Source organism: Hypanus sabinus, chromosome 3, assembly GCF_030144855.1.
Source record: "Hypanus sabinus isolate sHypSab1 chromosome 3, sHypSab1.hap1, whole genome shotgun sequence".
In the NCBI taxonomy this organism is placed as follows: Eukaryota; Metazoa; Chordata; class Chondrichthyes; order Myliobatiformes; family Dasyatidae; genus Hypanus; species Hypanus sabinus.
The window spans coordinates 92530941-92551315 of record NC_082708.1 but is presented as its reverse complement, the minus strand read 5'-3'; the positions used below and the strand labels follow the sequence as shown (position 1 = coordinate 92551315).

The 20375-nt window shown below is 44.8% G+C and overlaps 1 protein-coding gene across 2 annotated transcripts in view; it reads right to left on the bottom strand.

Annotated features, from left to right (window-relative positions):
• Positions 1-20375, bottom strand: part of LOC132391503 (nectin-1-like) — an 85037-nt gene that overhangs the window by 57502 nt on the left and 7160 nt on the right. The window contains exons 1-2 of one of the 2 annotated variants that reach the window (XM_059964781.1): positions 11336-12428; positions 3481-3717 (exon numbers count right to left, since the gene is read on the bottom strand). In XM_059964781.1, the coding sequence (XP_059820764.1) occupies positions 3481-3717; positions 11336-11408 (310 nt within the window). In that variant the 5' untranslated portion in view covers positions 11409-12428. Of the gene's footprint in view, positions 1-3480; positions 3718-11335; positions 12429-20375 lie in introns of those variants that run through there. The other variant, XM_059964782.1, reaches the window with a different exon arrangement.

Genomic DNA, 20375 nt, shown 5'->3' with positions numbered 1-20375 from the left:
TCATCCTTAGTGGACAGTTTGTTGACTGGACTGTGACTAAATCCCAAAAAGGTTTCATACAATAGTTTCCTTCTTGTGAACACTTTAAAATGGACAAAATTTCTTGAAAATGTTGATGCACTCTATAAATAAAAACTAGCTCACAGCAAGTGACGGGGACTCCCAAATTGTAAAAGGACTAGATGGGATAGTTTGTCAAATATGTTCTGGAAAGTTTCCTTCCTCAGTACCTAGAAGTTCCAACAAGTGAGTGTGTGATATTTGGTCTGCTAATAGGGAATGAGACAGGGCAGATGACTAAAGTTTGTGTAGGAGAACACTTCGCATTCAGTGATCACAATGCCATTAGTTTCAAGGTAAATATACAAAAAAGATAGGTCTGGTGCATGGGTTGAGATTCTGAACTGGAGAAAGGCCAATTTTGATGGAATTAGAAAGGATCTGGCAATTGTGGATTTGCCAGGTTGTTTTCTGACAAAGGCATACTTGTTAAGTGGGGCAATTACTGAAATTTCAAGAAATTGATGGTTCATGCATCAGGTTGGAGGCTACCCAAGCAGAATATAAGGTGTTGCTCCTCCAACCTGAATATGGCCTTGTCATGGTGGTAGAGGTGGCCATAGACTGACATGTCAGATGGGAATGGGAAGTAGAATTGAAATGGGTGGCCAATGGGAAATTATGCTTTTTCTGGCAGATGGAGCATAGGTGCTCGGCAAAGCAGTCCCTCAATCTATGACAGATCTCACCGATATACAGGAGGCCACATTGGGGGCACTGGATATGGTAGATGACCCCAATAGGCTCACAGGTGAAGTGTCACCTCACCTGGAAGGACTGTTTGGGGGCCCTGAATGGTAGTGAGGGAGGAGGTGTAGGGACAGGTGTAGCACTTGTTCCACTTGCAAGAATAGGTACCAGGAGGGAGATGACTGGAGAGGGACGAGTTGGATGCAGAGGCTATTATGTAACAAGTGACATCTGCCCTCACCCCATCCTCCTGTCACAGCACAAGAGACAGGGTTCCTCTTGTCCTTACCCACCACCCCACTAGCCTCCACATCCAGTGCTCCCAGTGAGACCTGACATAGATTGGGAGTCTGCTTCACCGAGCTCCTTCACTTCATCCTCCACAAAAGCGGGAACTGCTGGAGGCCACCCATTTCAATTCTACTTCCAATTCCCATTTCAACATGATTAAGATAAAGAAGGATGTGCCTGGCAGGAAGAAGTGAGGTGCTTATGGAGTATTAGAAATGCAAGAGAAAATTTAAGGAAGAAATCAGGAAGGCTAAAAGAAGTCATGAGAGTGCCTTAGCTGACAAGGTGATATGTTAAGAGCAAAACGATAGCAAGGGACAAAATTGGCCCTCTGGAAGGTAATTTATGCGTAGAATCAAAAAAGATGAGGTGGAGATCTTAAATGTGTTTTTTACATCTGTATTTACTCAGGAAATGGACAAGGAGTCTATAGAAGTGAGGCAAAGTGGCATCAACTTCATGGACCCTATACAAATTACACAGGAGGAGGCATTTGCTGTCTTGAAGCAAATTAGGGTACATAAATCCCCAGGATCTGATAAGGTGTTTCCTCAGAACTTATGGGAGGCAAGTGCAGAAATTTTTGGGGCCATAGCAGAGATATTTAAATCATCCTTAGTAACAGGAGAGGTACTAGAGGCTGCTTAAGGAAGTCTCTAAACGTAAACCAGGGATTTACAGATTGGTGTGCCTGACATCAGCAGTGGTAAAGTTTTTGGAAGGCATTCTAAGGGACTGGATAGACATGGACTGATTAAGGATAGTCAGCATAGGTGTGGTAGGTCATGTCTAACCAATCATATAGAGTTTTTTGAGGAAGTTACCAGGAAAGTGGATGAAGGCAAGGCAGTGGATGTTGACTAATGGACTTTAGTAAGCCAATTGACTGGATCCCACATGGGAGGCTGGTCAAGAAGGTTCAGTCACTTGGCATTCAAGATTAGGTAATAAATTGGATTAGACATTGGCTTTGTGGGAGAAGCCAGAGTGTGCTAGTAGAGGGTTGCCTATCTGACTGGAGGCCTGTGACTGGCGGAGTGCTGCGGGGCTCGGTGCTGGGTCCATTGTTGTTTGTCATCTATATCAATGATTTGGATGAAAATGTGGTTAACTGGATCAGCAAATCTGCAGATGACACCAAGAAAGAGGGTGGAGTGGACCCTGAAAAAGGCTATCATGAGTTGCAGTGGGTTCTGGACCAGCTTGAAAAATGGCCTGAAAAATGGTGAGGTGTAGAAATTTGGTAGGACCTACCAAGGTGGATCTTATACAGTGAACGGTAGGGAACTGAAGAGCGTGGTAGAACAAAGGAGAATGGGAATACAGGTCTATCAATTATTGAAAGTGGTGTCACAGGTAAATAGGATAATAAAGAAAGCTTTTGCTGTATTGTTCTTCATAAATCAATGTATTGAGTACAGGAGATGGAATGTTATCTTGAAGTTATATAAGTCATTGGTGAGGCACAATTTGGAGTACTTTGTGCAGTTTTGGTCACCTACCTACAAGACAGATGTAATTAAGATTGAAAAAGTACAGAGAAAATTTACAAGACTGTTACTGGGACTGGAGGACTAGAGTTATAAAGAAAGAATGAATAGGTTAGGACTTTATTCCTTGAAACATGGAAGATTGAGGGGGGATTTGAGGTTTACAAAATTATGAGGGGTATAATAGGGCAAATGTAAGCAGGCTTTCTCCACTGAACAAACATGAGGAAATCTGTAGATGCTGGAAATTCAAACAGCACACACAATTGCTGGCGGAACACAGCAGGCCAGGCAGCAACTATAAGGAGAAGCACTGTCGACGTTTTGGGCCGAGACCCTTCCTCAGGACTAACTGAAAGGAAGGATAGTAAGAGATTTGAAAGTAGTGGGGGGAGGGGGAAATGCAAAATGATAGAAGACTGGAAGGGGTGGGATGAAGCTAAGAGCTGGAAAGGTGATTGGCAAAAGTGATACAGAGCTGGAGAAGGGAAAGGATCATGGGATGGGAGGCCTCGAGAGAAAGAAAGGGGGAAGGGGGGAAGCACCAGAGGGAGATAACATTTCGCATTTGGTTGTTTTTCTACTGAAGTTGGGTGGGACTGCAACTCATGGTTATGGGTTAAGGGTGAAAGGTGAAAAGTTTAAAAGGAACATGAAGGAAATTCTCTTCACTCAGAGAGTCTTGAGAGTATGGAACAAGCTGCCAGTGCAAGTGGTGCATATAAGCTTGATTTCAACATTTAAGAGAATTTAAGATAGGTACATGGATACTAGGGGTATGGAGAACTATGGTCACAGTGCAGGTCAATGGGAGTAGGCAGTTTAAATGAATCGGCATGGACTAGATGTACTGAAAGGCCTGTTTCTGAGCTGTTCTTTTCTAAAACTCCAAGTTCATAACTACGTGAATGACAAGGGTTAGTGAAACATTTTGTTAAAGTTAACTTACTCAGAACTGTCAGTGTTACATGATTTCCACTGGCTGCACAGGAGTTTTTAAATGCACGCATCAGCTCTTTAGCACACACCATATTTTCCAAAGAGCTATTCTGTAAGATTACACCAAAGAAATGTACTGTTTTATTGATTTCCACATGCCACTGAGATTGGCTGATTACTACATTCTCTGTTACATTGCATTTAGTGGTCACTTGATTTTTCAGTTCAGGTCGAACATGGTGTTTCCCTGCAAAAATAACATCATTAATAGCAGAACAGAATCATGTTTAATATCATCGACATATGTCATGAAATTTGTTGTTCTGTGGTTGTGGTACACTGCAAACATAGTAATAAAAATAATAAATTACAATAAAAAGTAGATAGAAAAAATAAATTCAATAAGTTGTGCAAAAAGAGAAGGAAAAGTAGTGAGGTTGTGTTCATGGGTTCATTGTCCTTTCAGAAATCTGATGGCAGAGGGGAAGAAGCTATTCTGAAATATTGAGTGTGTGTCTTCAGTGTCCTGGTAGCAATGAGAAGAGAGCATAATTGGCTCATTATATAAACAATATTTATTTAATATGCCTAAGAATTTCTTGATGAGTAGCATTGATAGCATGATGCTCAACTTTCAAAATGTCAATATGATTTCACTTCTGGTTCTGTATTTACATGACTAATTAATCACTCCTGATTTACATTGATGACCATTGACTCCAAGCATTGAAGTTAAAGCTCCTCACCTTCCTATAGATTAATCCCACCTTCTCAATGCATTCTTTATATTTCTGAAATCTTTATGCCCTCCCTTGTTCTTGTTTGTGTCCCTCTTTGTGTTTATGTTTTTTATTTAATGCAGTACGGGCTCTTCCGTCTCAACGAGCTGCAATACCAGCAACCCAGCTATTTGACAGTAGCCTAATTACCGGACAAGTTACAATGAACAACTAACCCTCTAACCAGTAGGACTTTGGACTGTGCAAGGCCACTGGATCACGCACAGGAAAACCACACATTCACAAGGGGAAACATACAGACTCCTCACAGACAATGAACTCCAAACTCTGGAATACACTGAGCTGTAATAGCATTGTGCTAACCAGTACACTACCTCACCTCTTTAGTTACCATGATTACACCCTTTTTAGGTGATTGCTAATGGATTTGTCCGTCTTCAGCATTAAAGAAAATATTCAATGAAATCTTCATTCATATAAGTTAATTTCTCTTCACACACTGAGGTCCAAATGACATTTTATATAATGGTGTTTTTTTACATAAATAAAGTTAAAAAATTGCAATATGTTACTCTGAAAAGCTCTATTTAATCTATATTTGCTAAAATATTAACCTACAGTGCATAGTTCTTCAAGCAAAGCACCCATATTATCAGGTTTCAAATCTTAAGTAGATATATATATATATAAAGTGAGAAAACTGTAATTATTAAAGCCTTCTGGATTATAAATCACAGTTTAAGTAAGGACAGAATGTCATTGCTAAGTCAGGCAATTAATTCATATGTAGAATGAAAACAATCCTAGTTTGTATTGCTAATTAGCATAACTGTGTCTTCTGCTTCATGAAAAATCTTGTGTAATTATGTTTTAGAGTTTGTCACATTGGCTCATGAATATATAGGGAATTGAAGTTTATGGATCATATACTGACAAAAGAATATTTTAATTCAGCATAGTTTTCTACACAGACGTTGTAGACTGAATGACGTATTCCTGTGCTGTACTGTTCTATGTTTATACTCATTCATAAAGGATTGGTAAGACCAGAATACCATAAGACATAGGAGCAGAATAAGTCCATCTGGCCCATCAAGTCTGCTCCACCATTCTATCATGGCTGATCCTTTTTGACCCTCCTCAGCCCCACCTCCTGGCCTTCTCCCTGTACCTTTTGATGCTGTGTCCAATCAAGAACCTATCAATCTCTGCCTTAAATATACCCAATGACCTGGCCTCCACAGCTGCCTGAGGTAATACATTTCACAAATTCACCACCCTCTGGCTAAAGAAATTTCTCCACATCTCCGTTTTAAATGGACGCCCCTCTATCCTGAGGCTGTGCCCTGTTCTCTTAGACTCTCCCACCGTGGGAAACATCCCTTCCACATCTTCTCTGTCTAGGCCTTTCAACATTCAAAAGGTTTCATTGACATCCCTCCTCATCCTTCTGAATTCCAGCGAGTACAGACCCAGAGTCATCAAACATTTCTCATTCCTGGAATCATCCTGGTGAACCTCCTCTGGACCCTCTCCAATGCCAGCACATCTTTTCATAGATAAGGAACTAAGAACTGTTAACAATACTCAAGGTGAGGACTCACCAGTGCCTTATAAAGCTTTAGCATCTCATCCCTGCTCTTATATTCTAGACCTTGTGAAATGAATGCTAATATTACATTTGCCTTTCTCACCAGCGACTCTACCTGCAAGTTAACCTGTAGGGTGTTCTGAACAAGGACTCCCATCTCTTTGCATCTCAGATGTTTGGATTTTCTCCCAGTTTAGAACAAGTGTATTTATTCTACACATCTGCAAATGTCACACATTTCTGCACAAATGTCTGCACATTTATTTCTACTACCAAAATGCATGACCATGCATTTTCCAACATTGTATTTCATTTGCCTCTCTCTTGCCCATCCTGCTAATCTGTCTGTCCTTCTCTCCCCCCCCCCCCACCTCCAAAATGCTGTGGACGCAATCCAAGATGTCTCTGACCCTGGCACCTGGGAGGCAACATAACATCCGGGTGTCTTGTTCATCTCCACATAACCTCCTGTCTGTTACATAGAACTATAGAACCATAAAACACTACAGCACAGTACAGGCCCTTCAGCCCTCCATGTTGTGCTGACCGATATAATCCTTAAAAAAAGTACTAAACCCACACTACCCCATAACCCTCTATTTTTCTTTCATCCCTGTGTCTGTCCAAGAGGCTCTTAAATATCCCTGATGTTTTAGCCTCCACCACCATCCCTGGCAAGTCATTCCAGGCATTCACAACCCTCTGTGTAAAAAAACTTACCCCTGATGTCTCTCCTAAACTTCCCTCCCTTAATTTTGTACATATGCCCTCTGGTGTTTGTTATTGGTGCCCTGGGAAACAGGTACTGACTATACACCCTATCTATGCCTCTCATAATCTTGTAGACCTCTATCAAGTCCCCTCTCATTCTTTTACGCTCCAAAGAGAAAAGTCCCAGCTCTGCTAACCTTGCTTCATATGATTTCTTATCCAAGCCAGGCAACATCCTGGTAAATCTCCTCTGCATCCTCTCCATAGCTTCCACATCCTTCCTAAAATGAGGTGACCAGAATTGAACACAATACTCTTAAGTGCGGTCTCACCAGAGATTTGTAGAGTTGTAACATGACCTCTCTACTCTTGAACTCAATCCCCCTGTTAATGAAGCCTAGAATCCCATAGGCCTTCTTAATTACCCTATCGACCTGCGCAGCAACCTTGAGGGATGTATGGATTTGAACCCCAAGGTCCCTTTGTTCATCCACACTCTTAAGTAACTGACCATTAATCCTGTACTCAGTCTTCTGGTTTGTCCTTCCAAAATTCATCACCTCACACTTATCCGGACTCCATCTGCCACTTTTCTGCCCAACTCTGCAGCCTGTCTATATCCTCTTGTAACCTTTGACAATCTACAGCTCCATCCACAACTCCTCCGATCTTTGTGTCATCCGCAAACTTACTTACACATCCTTCTGCCTCTACACCCAGGTCATTTATAAAAATCACAAATAGCAGCGGTCCCAGAACAGATCCCTGTGGCACTCCACTAGTTGCTGACCTCCAGGCAGAATACTTTCCTTCCACAACTACTCTCTGCTTTCTTCCTTAAAGCCAGTTGTTTTATCCAAACAGTCAAGGTTCCACTTATCCCATGCCTCATGACTTTCTGGATGAGTCTCTCATGAGGGACCTTGTCAAATTCCCTGACCATTGAGTCCCGCTCCCTTCTATCCCCTCTTTCCTCTTTCTACCACTACTGCTCCCTTCTTCCCCCCTCTTTCCTTTCTGCACCACAGACCTGAGCTCAGTGCCAGTTACCCAGTCTCTGCAGCATTAACTGCCTATTTACATTTCTATTTCTCCTGACAGCTACTCGACTTCTCCAACTGCAAGGTGACTACTACACTATAACTGAAATTGTTAACAGTATTTGCATTTCACCAGTCATTGGTCATAAGTTGTATAACCAGAATAACTTCTCTGCATTGCTTTCTGTCTTAGGGAATGATACCTTTTTGCAAGTTACTCCATTTAAAGGAGGTGGTGCAAACCACACTTCGACCAGATATTGTACTGCAGCCCACCCAAGACAAGAAGATCATCCTGGTGGAGCTCACATTACCATGGGAGGAAGGACGCGAGGGGGGCTCCCAAGAGGAAGGCCCTGAAATACCAATCCTTAGTCCTAGAGTGTACAGACAAAGAATAGCAGTCGTGCCTATTCCCAGTGGAGATCAGCTGTAGAGGGTTCCGGCAATGTCGCTGTGGAGATTGCTGTCTGTGCTGAGACTTGGTGAAAAGACGAAGAACCAAGCAGCTCAAAGGATGGGGGAGGAAACAGAAAGAACCTCTTGCTGGATAAGGAGCAGGCGAGAAGTGCAGTGGTTAAGGGTCGAAACACTCTGTGAAGGTTGGGCACCACCTAACAACATATGCTCCTGGCCAAAGGCTATGGTTACCTCATCAGGTAATTGTAGAGAGCATCCCGGTGTATGATGCAAATGACATCTGGTTTGCTAGTGACTTCTAGAAAAGACTGGATGGCAATCAAGGAAGGTTGGTGATGCTGGAAAGACAACTGATCTCCAGGAAAGACTGACATGGACACACATAAGGCTAGCAACCTTATGTGCATGACTCACAAGAGGGAACATACAAGCTACAGATGAATTAAATATACAATAGCCCCAGAGTCTCCCAAGAGTGAGGGGGTGAGAGACTCAGTAGGATTGACATAATGGCAATGGCCAGGACTGGAAATACAATAACGAGAAGGCTCAAGCAAACAACACTGAGCAGGGAGGCATTCAAAGTGCCATTTGAGGCAAAATCATCAAAGGCCTCAAATGATGGCCCGCTGATGGCTACGGTGGCTGGCCATCGGGATAGCCTCCTGTATGTCTGGGACAAGCAGTCCGGACGCCACTTTTTGGTCGACACCAGAGCCAAGATCAGCATCTTACCTCCGACGAGTTATGACACCCACAACAGAGAACCGCGTCCCACCCTGAGGGCCATGAACGGCAGCACAGTAAGGACCTACAGCACCTGTACGGTGTGGCTACAGTTCGGCTCCAGCCGGTTCACGTGGGACTTCACACTGGCCGCCGTAGCCCAACTGCTCCTGGGAGTGGATTTTTTGCGAGCTCACAGCCTACTGCTCGACCTGCCCAGGAAGAGACCGGTCCATGCCGAGACCTTTCAAACGTTCTCCCTGGGTGAAGCCCAGTTGCCGGCCCTACACCTAGACTCCATCACGCTGTCCGACCAGAGTCCTGGCGGATTTCCCATCGGTTCTGGCACCGCAGTTCACAGCAGCCATGCCCAGACACGGCGTACAGCACCACATCCCGACACAAGGACCATCCCTCCACACACGTGCTCAAAGGCTTTCTCCAGACAAGCTCCGGCTGGCGAAGGAGGAGTTCAAGAGGATGGAGGAATTGGTGATCATCCAGCGGTCCGACAGCCCATGGGCCTCCCCCCTGCACTTGGTGCCCAAAGCAACAGGGGGCTGGAGACCATGTGGCGACTACCGCAGGCTGAACGAGGCTACAACACCAGACCGCTACCCTGTGCTACACATTCAGGACTTTGCAGCAAACCTGCATGGCGCACAGATCTTCTCCAAGGTTGACCTCGTCCAGGGATACCATCAAATCCCGATGCATCCGGACGACGTCCCCAAAACGGCACTCATCACCCCTTTCGGCCTTTTCGAGTTCCTCCGCATGCCGTTTGGCCTAAAGAATGCTGCACAGACGTTTCAGCGGTTAATGGACGCGGTGGGATGCGACCTGGACTTCGCTTTCATCTATTTGGATGACATCCTCATAGCCAGCAGCAGTCGTCAGGAGCATCTGTCCCACCTCCGTCAACTCTACACCCGACTGGGTGAATATGGCCTGACAATCAACCCGGCCAAATGCCAGTTCGGGCTCGACATCATTGACTTCCTGGGCCACAGGATTACTAAAGATGGAGCAACCCCTCTGCCTGCCAAGATAGACGTGGTCCGCCATTTCCCCTGACCCAACACAGTAAAAGGCCTGCAGGAATTTGTGGGTATGGTGAATTTCTACCACCGCTTCCTCCCTTCAGCTGCCTGAATCATGTGCCCCCTGTTCGCCCTGATGTCGGGTAAGGGCAAGGACATTACCTGGGACGAGGAGTCCGCCGCCACTTTCATTAAAACCAAAGAAGCCTTGGCAAAAGCCACGATGCTAGTGCACCCCAGAACGGACGTCCCTACCGCCCTCACAGTGGACGCATCCAACACAGCAGTCTGTGGAGTGCTGGAACAACTCATCAAGGGTCGCTGGCGACCCCTGCCATATTTCAGCAAACACCTACGACCACTCGAGCTCAGATACAGTGCTTTCGACCGGGAACTGTTGGCGCTATACCTGGCAATCCAGCATTTCAGGTACTTCTTAGAAGGTAGGCCCTTCACTGCATTCGCAGACCACAAACTGCTTACTTTTGTGTTTACGAAAGCATCCGACCCCTGCAGCGACATTTGTCCTACATCTCCGAATACACAACGGATGTCTGGCATGTCTCGGGAAAGGACAATGTTGTGGCAGACTCCCTCTCCCGCCCTAACATCCAAGCCCTGTCCCAGGGGGTAGACTATGAATCACTGGCAGAGGCGCAGCAGGCAGATGAGTTACAGGACCTAGTTGCAGGCCCTACTTACAGGACTGCAGTCTCTGGTTTGCAGCTCCAGGACCTCCCCGTAGGCCCAGGTGAGAGGTCCCTGCCCTAATACAATTTAAGGTTGTACATAGAGCTCATATGTCTAAGGACAAACTGGCTCGATTTTATTCTCATCTTAACTCAACCGGCTATAGATGTCATTCTGATGTTGCTTCATTGACTCACATGTTCTGGTCTTGTCCTTGTTTACAAAATTATTGTAAAGATATTTTCAGTATTATTTCAAGAGTTTTAAATATTAATTTTCAACCGCATCCTCTTACTGCAATTTTCAGTTTACCAATGACGGATAATAATCGTTTATCTGTTTCATCTCAACGAATGATTGCATTTGTTACATTAATGGCTAGAAGATCTATTTTATTGAATTGGAAAGAAATTAATCCCCCAACTATATTTCAGTGGTTTTCTCAAACTATTTCTTGTTTGAGTTTAGAAAAAATTAGAAGTGTGGTTTTTGATCCTTCAGTTAAATTTGAAGAAACTTGGAGACCTTTTATTCAACATTTTCACATGAGTTGAATTGTCTTTTCCTAAACCTTACTTATATTATCCTTAATTAATTGGATGGAGGTTCGGAGTTATTGGCACTACTGTATAAGTACTTAATATTATTCAATGGCCCATGTTGGTTAGTGTTTTTTTTTGTTTTTTTTTCTCTGTTTTTTTGGGGTTTTTCTTATTTTTTCTCTTTTCACTTCTTTGTTCATCATTGTTCTAAGTATGAGAGGTTATATATTTTTATTATTACATATCTGAATGTTTATTTAAACTATTAATTATGTACTCTCAAACATTTTGTATTCATGTTTCATTTATGTTTGTTTAAAACTAATAAAAAGATTTAAAAAGAAAGAAAGAGAAGACCCTACCCTGTGACGTCAGCATCGGCCAACCCCGCCCCGTCATTCCGGCAGCCTGGCGGCGGCACGTTTTCGTCTCCATTCACAACTTAGCGCACCCCTCCATCAGGACAGCTTCCGGATGGTATCCAACAGGTTTGTTTGGCACGGACTCCGCAAGCAGGTCAGTGAATGGGCCAGAATGTGCGTGCTCTGCCAAACAGCCAAGGTGCAAGCGGCACACCAAAGCTCTGCTGCAGCAGTTCCATCCCACCCGCCGGCGTTTCGACCACATTCATGTGGATATTATGGGCCCCCTGCCAGTGTTGCGTGGAGCGCGGCACCTCCTGACTATCGTGGACCGGTTCACAAGATGGCCAGAGGCGGTCCCGCTCACCGACACCACCTCCGAATCTTGCGCCCGGGCACTGATCACCACCTGGGTATCCCGCTTTGGTGTACCTGCCCACATTACCTCTGACAGAGGCACCCAGTTCACCTCCAGCCTGTGGTCGGCTGTGGCCAGCCTTTTGGGGACACATCTGCACCACATAACTGCCTACCACCCACAGTCGAACAGACTGGTTGAGCGTTTCCACCGTCACCTGAAGTCGGCTCTCATGGCCTGCCTCAAAGGGCCTAACTGGGAGGACGAGCTCCCCTGGGTCCTGCCCGGAATCCACACGGCACCCAAAGAGGATCTGCACACCTCATCGGTCGAGTTGGTGTACGGTGCACCCCTGGTCATCCCAGGAGAGTTCATACCAACCCCAAGGGGGCAAGAGGAAGAACCCGCAGCAGTCCTGGACAGACTACACGAGAGGCTCGGTAACCTGGCCCCCATATCCACTTTGCAGCATGGGCAGAACTCGACCTGCATACCCAAATACCTGCAAAACTGTAAGTTTGTTTTTGTACGACAGGGCGGACATTGGGCACCACTACAGCGGCCCTCCGAGGGGCCGTTTACAGTGATCAGAAACAACGGGTCCACATTCGTGCTGGACATTGGGGGGAAAGAGGAGGTTTTCACGGTGGACCGACACAAACCGGCCCATGTGGACTTGGCACAGCCGGTTGAGATTCAGGCACCACGGCGCAGAGGCAGACCTCCCAAACAGAGTCCGACCCAGACTGTGGACATTGGGGGGTGTATCGCCGGTTCTGGGGGGGGGGGGGTTATGTGGTGACCCACTTCCCAGCGCACTCTAACCGGCTCACAAAGAAGTGCGCGCCGGCATTGAGGCGGGTCCCAAAGAGGGCGCCAAGCCTGCTTCATCAGCAAGGGGAAAAGCCCGCGCGTGGAACAGGACTGTGAATACGTGCCCTCTACAGCATTCCCGCCCGGGAAGGGCGGGGTCAGGAAGGCTTTAAAGTGAGGCCGCAAAGTTTGAATAAACCTCTTTTGTAACTGCAGCTCACTGACTCCGTGTTGTTATTGCAGCGCTGCGTGTAGCACACCACTACAATCCTTTCATTCCCACTTGCTGCCTCATATCAATCAGCCAATTTCCTAACCATACCAGTAAATCTCCTGTAATACCATCTGTTCTTAATGTGGTAAGCAGTCTTATGTGTGGCCCTTTGTCAAAGGCCTTCTGAGAGTCCAAATATCCATTACATCCCTTTATCTATCCTACGTGTAACCTCGTCAAATAATTCCAGCAGGTTCATCAGGTCAGATTTTTCCTTAAGGAAATAATGCTGGCTTTATCCTATCTTGCTCTGTGTCACCTAGTACTCCATAACCTCATCCTTAACAATTGACTCCAACATCTTCTTAGCCAATGAGGTCAGCCTAACAGGTATATAGTTTCCTTTCTGCTGCCTCCCTCTTTTCTTAAAGAGTGGAATGACATTTGCAATTTTCCAGTCCTCTGGCACAATGCCAGAGTCCAATAATATTTGAAATGGCTGAAGGATGCTTTGTTCCCAAGGAAGAAGATTCCTCCACAATCACCCAGTTTAGGACAATCTCCTTCAGTAGCATGGAGTGCAAGATATTCTTCCTGGTGCTTGAGAGAAGGCTGACTTCTTACTGAATGAAGGACCACCGTATCAACAGATCCATCCTAAAATGTGGCAGCTCGGGTTTCTCTGGGTGCCTTGAACTCACCTCAATAATCAGCCAGTTGATCCACAAGGCCAGGCAGAAGAAAGGCGACCTAACAGTCATCTGTTTAGTCCACATGTCCTCATCCAGGTTGGATGAGGACCACTACCATATCCCCCCAGTAACACGAGATATGATCACTAGCTGCCTACGAGGATTCAAGCTACGCTTCACTTCAGCCCACTTTACAACCAGGAGGCAAGACCTCCAAAAAGGGATTCCACCCGGCTGTACCATCTCCCCCATCTTGTTTGTCATGAGTATGAACTCATGTCATGTCAACAGCAGCAGACATAACCCGAGCCCAGTGTTGGAGTCCTGCAACATGGGTGTTTATGGATGACATCACAGTTACCCATGTTCAAGCAAGATGTAACCCTGGACAACTTAACTACTTGGGCTAGGATGACCTTCAAAGCCAGGACGTCCAGATTCATTGAAACACATTGATGAAGGTAGAGAAATGGATGCAGTGTACATGGAATTCAATAAGGCATTTGATAAGGTTCCCCATACAAGGTTCATTCAGAAAGTAATGAAGCATGGGATCCAAGGAGACTTTGCTTAGTGGATCCAGAACTGGCTTGCCCACAGAAGGCAGAGTGGTTGTAGATGGTTTGTATTCTGCATGGAGGTTGGTGACCAGTGCTTTTCTGCAGGGATATGTTCTGGGATCCCTCTTTTTTGTCATCTTATAAGTGACCTGGATGAGGAAATAGAAGGGTAGGTTAGAAAGTTTGTTGATGACACAAAAGTTTGGAGTGTTGTCAGAGGTTACATCGGGACATTGATATGATGCAGAACTGGGCTGAGAAGTGGCAGATGGATTTCAACCCAGATAAGTGTGAAGTGGTTTATTTTGTTGGCTCAAATTTGAAGACAGAATATTAATGGTAAAGCTCTTTGCAGAGTGGAGGATCAGCGAGATCTTGGGGTCCATGTCCATAGGAAACTCAAAGTTGCTGCGCAGGTTGACAGTGTTGTTAAGAAAGCGTATGGTATGTTAGCATTCATCAACTGTGGGATTGAGATCAAAAGCCGTGAGGTAATGTTACAGCTGAGCTGAGAACTAAGTTAGACCCCATTTGGAGTAGTGTTTTCAGATCATGTCACCTCACTACAGGAAGGATATGGATACTATCGAGAGAGTGCAGAGTGGATTTACAAGGATGTTGTCTGGATTGAAGTTCGTGCCTTGTGAGAGCAGATTGAGTGAGCTTGGCCTTTTCTCCTTGGAGCGACGGAGAATGAGAGGTGACCTGATAGAGGTGTCCAAGATGATGAAAAGCATTGGTTTTGTGTGGATAACCAGAGGCTTTTTCTCAGGGCTGGAATGGCTAACACAAGTTTTAAGGTGCTTGGAAGTAGGTACGGGGGGATGCAAGAGGTAAGTTTTTCGCACAGAGAGTGGTGGGTCTGTGGAATGCACTGCCAGAAAAGGTGGTAGAGGTGGATACAGTAGGGTCTTTTAGGAGACTCTTAGATAGGTACATGGAGCTTAGAAAAATAGAGGGCCATGCTTCTAGGTAGTTTCTAGAGCAGGTTACATGGTCGGCACAACATTGTGAGCCGAAGGGCCTGTAATGTGCTGCAGATTCCTGTGTTCAATGTGATCAAAAAGGGCAAAGCTATCAGCAAACACGAGGAAATCTGCAGATGCTGGAAATTCAAACAACACACACAAAATGCTGGTGGAACAGTTCCCTGGCCCACACAGCCTTATTTTCACCATGGATGTCCAGTCCCTATATACCTCCATCCCCCACCAGGATGGTCTTGAAGCTCTTCGCTTCTTTTTGGATTCCCCTCTACCACCACTCTCCTCCATCTAGCAGAATTAGTTCTTACTCTCAATAATTTCTCCTTTGGCTCCTCCCACTTCCTCCAAACCAAGGATGTAGCCATGGGCACCGGTATTGGTCCCCGTTATGCCTGCCTTTTTGTTGGCTTTGTGGAACGGTCCATGTTCCAAGTCTATATGGGTATCCGTCCCCCTCTTTTCCTTCGCTACATCGATGACTGCATTTGCGCTGCCTCCTGCATGCTGAGCTCGTCGACTTCATTAACTTTGCCTCCAACTTTCACCCTGCCCTCAAATTTACCTGGTCCATTTCTGACACCTCCCTCCCCTTCCTTGATCTTTCTGTCTCCATCTCTAGAGATGGCTTGTCTACTGATATCTACTATAAGCCTCCAGACTCTTACAGCTACCTGGACTATTCCTCTTCCCACCCTGTCTCTTGCAAAAATGTTATCCCCTTCTCACAATTCCTCCATCTCCGCCGCATCTGCTCTCAGGATGAGGCTTTTCATTCCAGGTCGAAGAGGGTGTCTTCCTTTTTTAAATAAAGGGGCTTCCCTTCTTCCACCATCAACTCTGCTCTCAAATGCATCTCTCCCATTTCCCACACATCTGCCCTCACCCCATCCGCCCACCACCCCACTCGGGATAGAGTTCCCCTTGTCCTCACCTACCAGCCCACCAGCGTCCAGGTCCAACATACAATTCTCTGTAACTTCCGCCACCTCCAACGGGATCCCACTACCAAGCACATCTTTCCCTCCCCCCCTTTCTGCTTTCTGTGGGGATCGCTCCCTATGCGACTCCCTTGTCCTTTCGTCCCCCCCCCCCCCATCCCTTCCCACTGATCTCCCTCCTGGCACTTATCCTTGTAAGCAGGACAAATGCTACACCTGCCCTTACACTTCCTCCCTCAGCACCATTCAGGGCCCCAGACAGTCCTTCTAGGTGAGGTGACACTTCACCTGTGAGTCAGCTGGTGTGATATACTGTGTCCGGTGCTCCCAGTGTGGCCTTTTATATATTGGTGAGATCTGACGCAGACTGGGAGACCATTTCGCTGAACACCTACGCTCGGTCCGCCAGAGAAAGCAGGATCTCCCAGTGGCCCCATATTTTAATTCCATGTCCCATTCCCATTCTGATATGTCTATCCATGGCCTCCTCTACTGTCAAAATGAATCCACACTCAGGTTGGAGGAACAACACTTTATATACTGGCTGGGTAGCCTCCAACCTGATGGCGTGAACATTGGCTTCTCTAACTTCCGATAATGCCCCTCCTCCCCTTCTTACCCCATCCCTGACATATTTAGTTGTTTGCCTATTCTCCATCTCCCTCTGGCTCTTCCCCCCCCCCCCCCGCCACTTACTTTCTCCCAAGGCCTCCCGTCCCATGATCCTTTCCCTTCTCCAACTCTGTATCACTTTTGCCAATCACCTTTCCAGCTCTTAGCTTCATCCCACCCCCTCCGGTCTTCTCCTATCATTTTGCATTTCCCCCTGCCCCCACTACATTCAAATCTCTTACTATCTTTCCTTTCAGTTAGTCCTGACGAAGGGTCTTGGCCCGAAACATCGACAGTGCTTCTCCTTATGGATGCTGCCTGGCCTGCTGTGTTCCACCAGCATTTTGTGTTAGTTGGGCAAAGCTATTAGCAAGTTCAGTCTTCTCTTATTCATCCCCACCTATCATGGTTGAAGACTGGAGTTTTGACTTGAATTTACTAATCACAAAAAGGATTTAAAATCACTTATAAAATTTCAAAGGAACATCCAAACATAAAGCAATATTTTCAGTCATGTCTCTGAGCAATTAACATATTCCCATACGAAAATCAGTACTCTGTGTTTAACTGCAGAACTGAAGATAAGTAAAAACAGAGCAAAGTTCCACAGTGCTGCTGAAGAACAGATACATGGATGAGAAAAAAATAACAGTTCTGAAAGTCTCACCATCAAGTTATTAACTGACGTAAGGAAGCAGATACCAGCGGTGACTGAACAAACACATTAATAAGAATTGTTTCCTATTGGCCTCATTATCACAGACTGATAGTGGAAAAGAAAACCACTTGGCTTCCTGTTCATCTGTCAGTTTATTACACTCTAATTTATCACACTGCCTCACTCCTTCTGAAAACCCCTATTTTCTTCTGTTCGAGTTCTTCTGTTACTCTTTTACATATTACATTTATATCTGCTTTCCAGATCAGAACAATCTTTACAACACAAGCCAGGTTGCTTCCACTTCTAACAATTTCTTATTCTATTTACTTACTCTTCTGCCTATTGTAATGTTTACTCCTTATCAAAATTATTCATGATTCGACTATCTCTATCGAATCTCTGCATAACGAATGTGTAACAAAGCATTTGTTCAAAATTATCCAAGGAAAACTATTGAACAGTAGGAGATTGCAGTACACAATTGTACCAATAATGAACCTATCAGTAAAATAGGTATAAAGTTCTGCAATGTGAATTTATTGAGCTCGGCCAAAGATTAACTAAATTTGTAATCTCTCGATTACTTCCATTGCCACCTGGCAGTAACTATAGGAGTAGAAAGATAAATCAGATGAAAATATGGTCAAAGAGAAGTGGAGAAGAGAGAGAATTTTAGATCACTGAGACTATTTCTGGGAAAGGTGGCAGTTTTACAAATTGAAAGGATTGCACCTGAACTGGAACAGGTCAAATATACATACTTATAGAGGTTTGCTACTGCTGTGGAAAAGTTTGAATGAACTTAGCAGGGGAGTGAGACATAAAATATAATTTGAAAGGAGGTGCCATCAAACACTGTAGGGAAATGAGGTCAGTTTGGAAGGTAGAACAAACATGGATGTGACATACTGGGGGAAAGGAAGGAATCAGACTTGTAAGATAGTTGAACAAAGAATACAAATTTAATGCATAGGAATAGCTATTGTTGCTATCACAGAGATATGGTTGAAGGAACCACAGGACTAGCAACACCACACTAATATATAGAATCCACAGATATACTAGGTGGAGATGCAGAAAAGGAGGCAGCAATGCAATACTAATTAAGACCGTAAGAAATAGAAGTAGAATTAGGCCATTTGGCCCATTGAATCTGTTCCACCATTCAATCATGGCTGATTTATTATCCTTCACAACCCTGTTCTCTTGCCTTTCCCCATAACCTTTGAAGTTCCAATTGAAGTAACTTCCACTTTAAATATATTCAAATACTTGACTTCCACAGCCATCTGTGGCAATGAATTCCACAGATTCACCAACCTTCTGGCTAAAGAAACTCCTCTTCATCTCTGTTCTAAATGGCTGTCTCTCTGCTGAGGCTATGCCCTCTAGTCCTAGCTCACTCACCATAGGAAATGCACTCTCCATATCCTCTCTATCAAGGCCTCTCAATATTTGATAGGTTTCAATGAAATTCCCTTCTCATGTTTATAAGCTCTAGTGAGTACAGACCCAGAACCATCAAATTCTCCTCACATGATAACCCTTTCATTCCCGGAATCATCCTCATGTAGCTCCTCTAGTCTCCAATGCCAGGACTTCTTTTCTTAGATAAGAGCCCCAAAATTACTCACAGCACTCCAAGTTCAGTCTGACCAATGCCTTATAAACATTACATCTTGCTTTTATATTCTTGTCCTTTCAAAATGAATGGAATATAAAAGCAAGGATGTAATGCTGAGGCTTCCATCACTGCAGTAATGAAAGAGAATATCCTAGACGACTCATCAAATGAGGCTGCATGAATTGAATTCAGGAAAAAAACAGGTATTAACATGACTCATTCCCAACAATCAACAGGAGATAAGAAGATGATGAAATGTCCTAGCAAGGTGAAAATTGCTGTGCGCTGACAGAGATTTTTCATTATTTGTTAGTCATGGGTGACATGACAACAGGGTTAAGCCAGGGTTAACTGGCATCCAAGTCTAATATTAGTGGTCGGGGTTTAGCTTTCCAGATGGCAGTCTACATTCTACACCAGGCAGGTATGGAACCTACACTCAATGAATTATACAGCCTTGAAGCAGGATTCCCTGAGGTCATCTTTATCATTGCCAGTTACAGCTTTGAGAGTGTGTAACCAAAATATTACCAACATGTCTCCTGCCCCACCAGAAGCTCAAACACCTTTGACCGTTGCCAGAGAACTGTCAAAGATACCTACTGAGATAGGTCAAAGATACCTACCCTGTCCACATTTTGGTAACACAGAGCAGCAGGTTGTGCTCATTCTCCCTGGATACAGAGTCTGAAACTTGAGGATCCAGTATAGGAAATAGATGAGCTTCTACGTAGCTGTTTTGAGTTAGTAGACTTGGCCATGTTCATGTTCAGAAACTCAGCACTGAGCTTAGATAAGGATATCACCACCTCAGGTACTTTATCAGCAAGTGCTTTGAGGACTGTGTACCAAAGAAAACAAGTTGTGTGTCCCAAACTGGAAACCATGGCTGACCCAGGAGACCCTCTCTCTAATGAAGCCTAGAATTGCTGTAAATCAGGTGACTCTGGCCTTTATAAGAAATTGAGATATGCCCTTCGTATTTCAACAGGGTTACCAAGAGACAATACCAGTCCAAAGTAGTATTAGTCGTGGCAAGGCTTACATGCTGTCTGGTGATACAACTTTCGCCATGGACTCAGTATAGCAGTATTGCTCTCAGTAGATGGTCTGGCACTCCGTAAGCTTTCAGGATCTTCAGCATTTTACCTTGGTGAATGGAGTCAAAAGCTTTGTGAAAATCGATGAAAGTAAGCACAGCTGGTAGGTTGTTCTTCTTGACTTCCTCGATAATTCTATGGAGAGCAAGTATTTGCATTACTGTTGTGTGCTTCTGCCAAAAACCATCCTGATTGACTCTTAGCTTAGGGTCAATGGCTGTGCGAATCCTATTCAAGATCACTCGATTGTATAGCTTTGCTAAGATGCAGGTCAAGTTGATACTGCGGTAGTTATCTGTCTTTGTGAAGGATCCAGACAATACAGCAGTGTTCGAGCTCCTAGCTGGTGTGCTACAAGGAGACACTCTGGCACCCTGCATCCTTATAATCGTCCTTATAATCGTTATTATGCTCTACATCAAACTACCAAAGATCATGACAAGCTTGGTTTTACCTTAAACCAGGATGAACCAAAAGGGTCA